The 11,464-nt window shown below is 48.2% G+C and overlaps 1 protein-coding gene across 1 annotated transcript; it reads left to right on the forward strand.

Annotated features, from left to right (window-relative positions):
- Positions 1 to 2,059: 2,059 nt before the first annotated feature.
- Positions 2,060 to 7,357, forward strand: sox19b (SRY-box transcription factor 19b). Its single transcript, XM_079757974.1, has 2 exons — positions 2,060 to 3,198; positions 4,861 to 7,357. The coding sequence occupies exons 1-2, from the start codon at positions 2,492 to 2,494 to the stop codon at positions 5,162 to 5,164; spliced, it is 1,011 nt and encodes a 336-aa protein (XP_079614100.1). The 5' UTR covers positions 2,060 to 2,491; the 3' UTR covers positions 5,165 to 7,357.
- The last annotated feature ends 4,107 nt before the right edge of the window (positions 7,358 to 11,464 follow it).

The raw sequence follows: 11,464 nt of genomic DNA on the forward strand, positions 1-11,464 counted from the left end.
TGTGTGTGTGTGTGTGTGTGTGTGTGTGCGTGCGTGTGTGCGTGCGTGCGTGTAACTTTTGAGTGCTAATCCCTGACAAGGTATTCCATTTGTTTGAATGTAATCATCATGTCCTGTGTTTTCTTTTTTGTTTAATATCGACATTAATGATTAATTCACATGTTTGCTTGTGCGGAGTTCTGATAGAGAGAAAGAATGAGAGAGAGAGAGAGAGAAAGAGAGAGAGAGAGAGAGAGAGAGAGAGAGAGAGAGAGAGAGAAATGAGTAATACTGTGGGTAAGAAGTGATGGAAAGAAATGTGTGTGTGTGTGTGTGTGTGTGTGTGTGTGTGTGTGTGTGTGTGTGTGTGTGTGTGTGTGTGTGTGTGTGTGTGTGTGTGTGAGGGGGGGGGGGTTGTCTAGGATACGGAAACGCGAGAGTGGAGCCCCACAATCCCCGGTTTGATTGGCGTCAGGGCGTTACTGTCATTCAGGAACACCTGCAGCCTCAGCGCGCACAGTCCCAAGCACGGTCCCACACACACACACACACACACACACACACACACACACATGCACACACACACACACACACACGCGCGCGCGCGCGCGCGCCCACACACAACCACACACAGACGTGTAAACGACTTTAGCTGATATCAGACACGGGCTTGCGTATGCCCGCGCAGGTCACAGAGGCGTGTGTGTGTTGCGCACAAAATGTATCTTCACAACAAATTCCAAGTAATTAAAAAATACAAGGCTTAAAAACTGAATTAATTACATAAGTTATGTCTCATTTAACTGCAAACCCAAAATAATTGCGCACCCCAAGCGCGCTCCCACACACGTACATACACACACACACACACACGCACGCTACTTGTTGACATGAGCAGGGCAGTTGAGGTGTCTGTTGTGCAGCCTTAAAGTTGGCCGACTTGATTCGCCTAACCTTTACTTTACCTATCGAGGAGCCCAAACGTGTTTCACATTCCTCCGTGACTCACCCGGCACATCTCACCAGATCACTTTAATAGCCTCGCGACTTTTTTGCGCATACTCTCTCAGGCAAAAAAAAAAAACGCACCCCAAAAAGATCCACACTGACTACACAACTTAGCCCGAAAGACCCCCAAAACACCTTAAAAGCAGGCGGGTTCCCCCATTGAGCCCAAGTGGATGGAGTATAGGATAGAGGGTCGTGCTATGTAGTGTGCCCCCTTGTAAGTTGGTGGAAATCACTGCTCTCAACAAAGACCTTGGGCCAGCGCATAATAAAGGGTGTGTTTGGCCAAACCAACAGACCTCTTCCATATTCTCGCAGACTTCTAAAGTAATTCTTTGGGGCTATTGTACCCCGAATCAATACCCCCATATAGAGACACATCTTCAACACACAATTGATTGAAAGGGGGCCTCGGACGTCTTGAAAACGAGTTGGCTGGCGGGGCCAGGCACAACAAACCACCTCGTTGGGTTTGCTGAAGACATTAACCGTGTTTCTGTGGACCCGTGCTGACCACTTTGTAATGGCCTAAATGGCTTTTCTTTGGAAATTAAGTTCAAGTTGACATTACATCCTCCCCAAAAAAGCCATTCACACAGTGGCCCCGGGGGTGGGCCGAAAGATGCATGTCAAATGTTTTACATTGGAAAGACACGATGCCTTGACTTAGTGCTTTTATTTATTATAAGACTGGGAGAGAGGGGTGGGGGGGAGCGAGAGGGTTTAAGTCAAAAGTTGACACAAAAACGAAGTAAAAACTAAAACATAATTTCCTTCATAAGGCAAAAAATAACAGCAACGTCAACATCAGTGAAGTCAGCTAAGTCAACTTTTATTAGTCACCCAGGAGAAATATCACATTTATTTTTCCTGTACTTTTCCTATCCCGACAGCGCACTTTCCCCGAGCCCCCGATCCCTCCACAGCATCAACAAGTGCTTCCCTTCGCCCGCCTCGTGCATTCACATGCAAATGCCCGCGCTCGCGAGAAGCCCTCAAGCTCCCATTGGTCCACAGCTGGCACATAATCGCTCGAGAGAAAGCAGGGAAAACTTTCTGGTCATCACCCAGATCCTTCAGTCGCATGTGAATCGGTGCTCTTGTCGGAACAAATCACCCGGTCCGCGCTCTACATTCACCAGATACCAGAAGAAGACGACGACGAGGAAGAGGAGGAGAAGGAGGAGGTTTTGTTTTGTAAACACCGCAGAACCCCTTGTCTCTTACCGTTGCGAGTTTGAAGGCAGACACTCTGAAAGTTTTAAAAAGTTGCGCGACGTACATCAACGGTACGTTGCTGCTCGGTTTGTTGTCACGCGCGCGGTGGGCCATTGCTGATTAGCTGATTTGAGACACCTGGTGCCCTGTTGTACCTGACGCACGAGCCGCGGCGGGACAAGTTGGGTAACGCGCCGCCGGGTGGAAAGGCGACTCGCGCACCATCACAGCCTTTTTTATATCTATCTTCTGGTTTTAAAAAATATTACTTAAAGAAAAAAACACCATGTACAGCATGATGGAGCACGAGCTGAAGCCCACGGGTCAGCCCCAGTCCCACCAGACGTCCCAGGGCATGTCCCCGGTGCCGGGCAACATGACGGGCGGCATGGGCGGCAACGGCGGCTCCCACCCGGGCTCCAAGACGGCGTGCCCCCCGGGGGCCGACCCCATGGACAAGGTCAAGCGGCCCATGAACGCGTTCATGGTGTGGTCCCGAGGCCAGCGGCGCAAGATGGCACAGGAGAACCCCAAGATGCACAACTCCGAGATCAGCAAGCGGCTGGGCGCCGAGTGGAAGCTGCTCACCGACGCCGAGAAGCGGCCGTTCATCGATGAGGCCAAGCGGCTGCGCGCCGTGCACATGAAGGAGTACCCGGACTACAAGTACAAGCCGCGGCGCAAGACCAAGCCCATGCTGAAGAAGGACCACCACGGGCACGGCGGCCCCGGGGGTGTGGTGGTGCACGGCAAGTACCCGCTGTCCGCCGGCAACCTGCTGGCGGCGGCGCAGGGCCAGGGCCAAGGCCAGGGCGGAGGCGGCAGCCCCCGGGTGGACGGCTACGGCTGGGGCCACGCCGCCGGGGGGTACGCCGGCATGCAGGGCGACGCGCTGGGCTACACGCAGCAGCTGCACCGCTACGACCTGTCGGCGCTGCAGTACCCGCCCGCCATGGCACCACAGTCCTACATGAACGGCGGCAACGCCTACAGGTGCGTTTTTTTATACATATATATATTTTAATTTGTTAGCACCTTGATTTTGTTTTGGTGAATGCGTGTATAAAGATGGGGCAGCTGTGGTGTTGTAGGTTGTGTGACTATCCAGATGGGTTGTTGGTTGGTATTCTGTGGAAATTATGGGTTGTATGTTATGTTGGTTAAAAAATTATAGTTTGCAATAGTTATTGCAATCTGTTCAAATTCGAAGTTGAAAGACTTCGTATAGACTGCCTACTTACCCATGTATTGATGTCAAACGGACCTAAATAATGGGATAGGGCCTAAATAATTAAACAGGATCTCTTCCCCCAAAACAAGATGAGTGACAAGAGTAAATCCTCAAGGTATAGCTTTACATACGGTGGATTGCAATCCTTCTTTGTATTTGGTAATCATTTCTACCGGGTGCTCCTGGAACACAGGCCTCACACGGGCGGTGAATCATCGAGGCTACATCGTGTTTCTGATAAGTATTGCTTGCCAAACAGGCTTGGCTTGCTTTGCCCAGATCGTCCTGCCCAACTTGTAATTGTTACTGTGCAACTTTTTGAATTTAGTATTTGTTCCACAGATGTGACTGTGATGGCTTTTGTAATGTTTGGTCAAACATGCTGATCACCCTTGCGAAAACCTCTCGGACCGATTTTGATGGGCTAAAATTCGGTTTTCTAAACCCTTTTGTGTGGTGTGTGTTGCATGAGCCAGGAGAGCTTTGTGTGTGGTCCCCTACCCACAATGCACCAGTGTGACCGAAAGCCAGACTAGTGTCCCAGCAATCCTCAAAACATGTACTTTGACAATTTGAAACGCTGAACTCTTCAACCGGCCTCATAAGGAAACCTTTGTTTTCCCCTCAAAGTCATTAAAGGAAACCTTTCATTTCCATACCAACATTTAAACTTGTTCAACTGACCTAGTTGGACTTTTAATTGTTGTTCAAAACTTTTAACCAGACTATCTCAGCTCTTGGTGGACCAAACCAAAACAAACGTGGCGCCTCACATTATCACAATAATACTCTTTATTTATTTAAAAGGTTGTCGTTTTAGTGTCTGGTGGAAAGACGGGAGATTAGTGGTGTTGAGCAGTGGGGAGAAGTTTGCAGGTGAAAGCATGAAGTCGTTCAATGTTGACCGACAGATCAGCGAGCTATGCGACGGGCCCAGCCTCTTAACCCTCCCTTTTGTTAGTCTGAACACGCAGGTGCACTGCAGCCTACAGAGAAGGGGGGAAAAAAAAAAAGGGAGAGCTTTTGCTTCATTGTTAAAGGAAATCCCAGTATGTTCCCCAGATCTGTAGAGTCGAGATCAAATGAAAGCCGTTGGCATGGTTTTGGGTTTTTAATAGGACTGGAATCGTTCAACCACTTAGGATGCGTTTCCGGTAAGTTCAGAGTATTAATTTGGATTTGAACGAGGACATCTTAAACGGCTATATTCGCGCCTTTCTCGCTATGTTCTCGATGGAACGGTGTTAAAGAGGATTGCATCCGCCCGAACACCAAACTCGCACAGCCGAGGAACTTAGAAGTATTCGATGCGGAATTCTCAAACTTGATCCACGTCGAGAGCCTCCTCATCGCTGCACCGATGAAGATGACCCGACCCTGTCTGCTTGGCCGCCATGTTGACCCTCTCCTCTTCTCCCCCGCAGCCCCATGTCGTACGGCAGCAGCCCCCAGCAGCACAGCCCCGGCACCCTGTCCATGGTGAAGCCCGAGCCCATGTCCCACTCACCGCCCACGGGGCCCACGTCCGGCCACCACCACCACCACCACCACCACCGCGGGCCCCTCCAGGGGGACCTCAGGGACATGATCAGCATGTACATCCCCGGGGGGGACGGCGGAGACCCCACGGGGGCGGCCGCCGCCGCCGCCGCCGCCGCCGCCCAGCGCGGCTACACCAGTGTCCAGCAGCACTACCTCGGGGGCACCGTCCCGCTGACGCACATCTAGACACTGGGTGGGGTGGGGGGGCCCGGCGACGCAGAGGAGGACGGGGGCGCCAAAGGAGAGAGCGGCGGGGGCTGGGAAGGGGGCGTGAGTCACCGCCCCCCCCTCCCTTCCCGCTTGAGCACATCTGGCGCTACGAGGGGGAGCGGTGGAAGGCGGGTCTGAGGGGCCGCTGCGGGGCCCCCCCGCCCCCGAGTGGTACGGGGACACGACACGTCAGAGACTAGCATTGTAACATGCGTACGCGCGTCCCCCTTTTGCACTCGTACCGCCGTACACAGAAGGGCCCCCAGGTGCTGGGGGCCCCCCCCACACAGCCGACGCGCGCTGTGGGCACGTTGCCACTGAGGTCTACAGAAAGCCAGTGTATTTTAATATTCAAAACTGCTATAGTCTACCTCTTGTTTTGTGTTTAGGTCTTTAAACTCATTCGTCCCAGATTCACAATCCCCCCCTGTATACACACACACACACACACGCATGGACGACCCATCCTCCCCCAAGTGCCAAAATGTCAAATGGACTGTGTATGAAGGACTGCTGTAAATAGAAGATGTTTCCCTTTTCCTTGTGTGTAAATATTCTGACTCTTCTGTCCAACTCCCAAAACGTTAGCCAGAACCGGTGACGTTCCGTCGCAAATCTCTAACCCCTGCGGCCACGTTCACGTAACCACAGATCGCAGCGTTCCCGAGCGGCAATGCCGTTAGTTGTTCCTACGGTCTTCCAGTGCCGCGGGGGAGGGTAGGCTGCGTCGTCTGAGACGCAGATCTGTTGTCTGGTTTGCAGTCCTGATGCTCATAAAGTCTACGGAAAGGTGGCTTTCTCAGGTTAGGATGTGAGGCCAAAGTGACTCTAGTCTAGAGCCTGGGCCCACTTGCTAGTTCTCAAGAAATGGGGGGGGGGGCAACAATGGCAGATGAACCACTTAACTTCTCCAGAAAGTGGCTTATGAAGGGAAAGTCCTCCTGGGTTTGTGGGGATCAGACAGAGAAGCAGCTGGGTCAGCGATGGGGACCGATGCGCCTCTGTATAACCCTTTTCTATGACCCTTGGGTTTAGTTAAATGGTGTTTTTATTTGGCTGGTTTGAGTTCCTGTTGGACAATCGAGATTGCAATATCTGAAATAACATTGGGTAATTTGTTTTTAAATCTCAGTTTTTTCCGGTGGGGCACCAGGGAAAACATTTTTCAATTTGTTTCCTCTATGGCAGCCTTTGGCTTCACTGAAAACCCCATCGATGGATTACATTTCTTATCCAGTTTGGAATCTAAATTTTTGGCTGCCAATTATGAGTTAAAATGTTTGGTGTAATTTAGTCTTATAGATTTGGTTTCTGTTTATTTGACCAATATTGTAACTGTTTCTTTAGTTGAAGTGGTTTTGGCAGAGGCCCAAGTTGCTCTTTCTCTTGTGTGCCACATGTTCTAGGCAGGTGTCTCCCATTAACCGAATGAAATTAAATGTAAAATGCTGCATTTCTGTTTTTACCCCTAAAATAAAAATAATACTTTTTTTAAGCAAAGTTTACTTGACTGATTCTGAACCGAATTCTGTTGAAATACAAATTGTTGCGTACAAGTTTTTCCATCCCAAAGGAAATTTCTTTCCAACATTATACCGTGATCGAGGAGCATTTTAAATAGTTTTTTTTCTTTAATGATTTGGTTCCTTTTTCAAGCTTAATTTTGAACCAGTATGCTTCACTTTAAATAACGAATGGTTTAAGGCTTCACTCTGAAGTATTTTTTTAAGTGAAAATACAATATGGTGTGCAATCCACTAATACTTGCATCAGTGCTGCTATTGCCTTAAATGGATCTGTGTTGTATCTGCAAAAAGACGAAACATTTGAAAGAAATTCGTTTTAAGTGATTGTTTACATTAATTACTAAAGGGAAATTTGCAACTTTAACCTATAGACATACACTTTAGGCCTTTTCCCACCAGCGATATCTCCAACACTTACCGATGTTTACAACACATTTATAAACAGTGTTTATACAAAATGTACGATTTTAGAATTTAACATTTCTATTTTGCTATATTCCATCTTGTAAATTGTGTAAAATATTAAGACTTGCAGCATCCGTGTACATAATGTGTAAAGGTCTTGTCAGCTCTTATACTAAGGGCCCGAATTCTTAATTTTTTAAGTCATTTTGTAATGGCAAAATATTAAAATACCTTTTTTCTTCCCAACCATGGTCTGATTTGTGTTGTGTGGGAATTTTCAATTACAATGCTTGAGACTCAATAGAGAAGACTGGACAAAAAGGAAAAGCCCTTTTTTCCCAGGGGGCACTTCAATTATTATTTTTTAAATGAATGGCGATCAATGGATATTCCGGCACAATAGAAAGATTACACACATTTAGTGGAGTGGTTGATTGACTTTAAAGAGCCGAGGTCTTTATCACCCGAGGGACACTATAGGTTTTCAGGCTATATTTACTCCATTATGATTCGCACGATAAAGACTTATGTATTATCAAATTAAATCCCATTTACTTCATTTCAATTTAAAAATAAAAATCAGGGGGGTGATTTGGAAATCCGCAAATGACAAGTAGGCCTACAAAAGATAACTATATTCCAGACAGCGTGTATTGTGAGAGTTGGCAGTGAATCGGCTGTTGCACACAATCTCTGACCTCCCTCTTTGGAGAGAGAGAAAGAGAAGTCAGACGCACGGCCATCGGAACGAGCCCTGCACGTCCCAACCGCGCCACAGGTGGACGAGTTATGGTCCAGCCGTGTTCAAAATAAAACTCCCGGCAAGAGCCATCAAAACTTGGTTGGAGAGAACATGGGTGTCCGACCGGGTGTGGGATGGGATGCGATGGGGGTGGTTGATGGGGCAATAGGCCTGTATCCCCCTACCCCCCTTCCCCCCCCCCCCCCCCCCCCCCCCCCCCCCCAAAAAAAAACACACACACACACACACACACACACACACACACACACACACACACACCATGAAGAATGATTTAAAGGTCGATCATTTACTTTTTTTCCCTTTACCCTCTTTTAAATTCACTTCCCCCCCCCCAAAACCCCGCCTCTCCCGTCCCTCTCCCTTTCTCTCCCTCTCTCTCTCCCTCTCTCTCTCCGGAGTGAAAGCGGGTGGCTGGCCCGTCCGTAATTGGCCGTTTCGGAGGCACATTGTCCTGGCTTTTGAGCTCGCAGGTGCACACAGTAAAGCCGCCGCGTTCCCTACGACACCCCCAGGGCGCATTGTTCGCTTTCTCTCGCTCCCCCATGGAGCAGAAAATTAGCGTTGCTTCGCCTTCCCCCAGCTCTCTCTCTCTCTCTCTCTCTCTCTCTCTCTCTCTCTCTCTCTCTCTCTCTCGCTGGCTCTCTCTCTCTGGGCTCGGGCTTAACCCTTTCAGCGACCGTTGCCATTCTCATGGAAATGGGGGCGCGGAGCCCGCACCCCACCCGACTAATCGGCGAGTAAGGGGAGGGGATGGGAGAGCGAGAAAGAGAGAAAAAAAGAAAAGATAAGTGCAGGGATAAATCTCATCGTGGCTTTTCTGTCGATCCAAGTCTTTCCTGACATTCATCTAAGCCTATCTCTCTCCCTCTCTCTATCTCTCTCTCTCTCTCTCTCTCTCGCTCTCTCTCTCACTCTCTCTCTCTCTCTCTCTCTCTCTCTCTCTCTCTCGTTCTCCCTCCCTCCCCCCTCCCCAACAGACGAGCAGTCTCCCTGGCAACGCGAGGCAGTTAAAACTATAGGCAGGCGGCGTGCAAATTGGAAGGCAAGTAGCCAGTGGGAGCCCGAAACACGCACTAATCACTGTAACTCATCCCTAAGCATTATTCCAAAGAACGGACCGCTGGAGATAGAAATATAGACTGAATCCAATGATTAATTGATTGGTTTGATTGGTCTAATTGGCAGTGAACAGAAGGATGTTTTAAAATTAACTATTTTTTTTTCTATTCTTTACATCATTCGTTATGCTATATCATTCATCAATTTCTTCGACTTTCCTTTACTTTTAATACCCTTTCAAAAAAGTTGTAGGTCAGGAAAAACCAAGGCCGCTCTAGCCCATGGTAGGACTAATACAATCCAAATATACATATGAAAAACCGATAAATCGTTATACAAAGATGTAGAAGCCATAAAAACAACCGGGCCCCACAATTGGTCCTCAGTCGCTGCTCTCGCGGAGGGCCAGGGGCCCATTGTACGAGCTTCAGATGCTTTCATACTAACAGAAACGAAGGCTTTGTCGCCGACTCGCCGCTCATGTAGGAAACCTATGCCATTCACTAATGATGCAATTGAGAAATTATGTGGGAATAATGATGAACTGTTTGTAACATTAATTAACAATTCACAAAAGCAGTTCACCGCGTTTTTTTCAATGGGTCCTATACAAATTAATTAATTAACTAAATAGTTCATTAATTCAGGAAACAGTTTGGCCGTTTCTTTGCCCCCAGACTCGGTCTTCTCAAAACGGTGGAACATATATGTGTCTATGATGTTGGAAAACCTATGCTAGTGTGCGTAAAACTAAACTTAATGTTATTGCGGATGTTGAGCGTATGGATGCGCGTCTTGGAAAGGAGTGGGGTCCTATTCGCTGGGGTCGATGGGTTGCAGGTCGACGTATAAAAAAAGAGAGAAAATGGTGCACAGAAGGTGGAATGGGGGTGGGAGGGGTGTGGGGTGGAGGAGGATTTTCTGGTCCAATACATCCCATCTCTTAGCAACGAGCAGCGAGGCTTCAACAAGTGGTTGCCATGGATTTGGTGAACCCGGACTAAACAAGTGCGTGGGACATGCTGGCGGTGTGACTTTTAAGTCGTCACGAAGAGCTGCGGTCTGCCCATGCTATACAGAGGGGGGTCTGTGTGTGTGTGTGTGTGTGTGTGTGTGTGTGTGTGTGTGTGTGTGTGTGTGTGTGTGTGCGCGCGCGCGCATGTGCGTGCGTGCGTGTGTGAGAGAGCGATCGGTGTTTGTGTGTGTGCGTGCACGCATGTGTGTGTGTCAGTTTGTCAACCATAAGTTATTCTAAAGCATGCATTTAATTGCTGAAATCCAATTTACTAAATTGACGATAAATATTTGCCTTTACGCACCAAATTACGCGTCGAGTTTGCGCACTAAACGCTAATTCACTCAATTGCTTCTGTGTGTCTTTTACCAGTTCACGCCTCAAGTCGATTAGGAACTAATGGACGATCGAAATGTGTCCACATGGATCATAGGTTACCTATACCCTACGAGATTGGTTCTTGCAGATCTCAGGAAAATATTCTTTAATTGTAAAACCTTTTTTGGGAATGCTCCGTCCTTTAATGCAGATTTGATGACGTGAGTTCTCACCATCAATTCAAACAGGACTTTGCCAAACAGGGCAGTTTCGGTGTGAATCAGTGGAATTCGGAGGGTTGGACTCGAGCATGCCCGTTTGATTGATTGATTGACCGTCAGCGACCAATTCATTCATGTTATCCTCGTATGCGGACCTCAAAGGATGAACAGAGTTGATGTGAGTGTGGGTCTGTCCGACTCCCAATCCCAAGTCGTTAATGTGATTTGTTTTTTCATGTTGAGCTTAGTTGTGGGCTTAAAGAAAAGCAGTTGAAGCCAGTATCAGTGGAGGCTTAAACCAGTTCCTGTTTCAAGAGCCTCGCCCATATGTGTATACACCGATTAACAGTCACCCCACCGATTGGTCTATCCATTGTCGGTAGACAACAACAGTGTTTGTATTTACTTTCTGCAATCATACATTGAATCAAGACTTTATATAAAAGTCTCTCTTTGCAAACCTGAAAAGTATAAAGTAAATCAGCCTGATTGCATTTGTTTAATACACCAAAAGCTGACCTGAGAAGCGGTTGCCTCAAACAAAAGCAGTTACAAATCACAGCAACACCTAATGAATATGTGGAACCATTGTACTATTATACACGTATCAACGACGGCTCCTGATGTGACACCAAAGCAACGCCTTTTATAGGTTCCCAGGGGACTGTATGGGCTCCAACCCGTTCTGGGACCTATACACTTGTCTTGGTCCCTAAAAATGACAACAGCACTGCCACACCCATGGGTCTGTACCACCAGGCAGGCAAACCTCTTCTGCTTTTTGACAAATAGCTAGCGCCCGTTGACGTGCACTGTCCTACGTGCGACCGACGCAGGCCGACGCACACGTCCGCGCACGTAGCATGCACATGTTTCCAGACATGCAGACAGAGAGAGCATGACATGTTGTTAAGCTTGGAGGCATGTTAAGCCAATGGGGGGGGGAGGGGGTGAAGATCTGATGTTGTA

Source organism: Pollachius pollachius (assembly GCF_949987615.1).
Source record: "Pollachius pollachius genome assembly, chromosome: 20".
NCBI classification, from domain to species: Eukaryota; Metazoa; Chordata; class Actinopteri; order Gadiformes; family Gadidae; genus Pollachius; species Pollachius pollachius.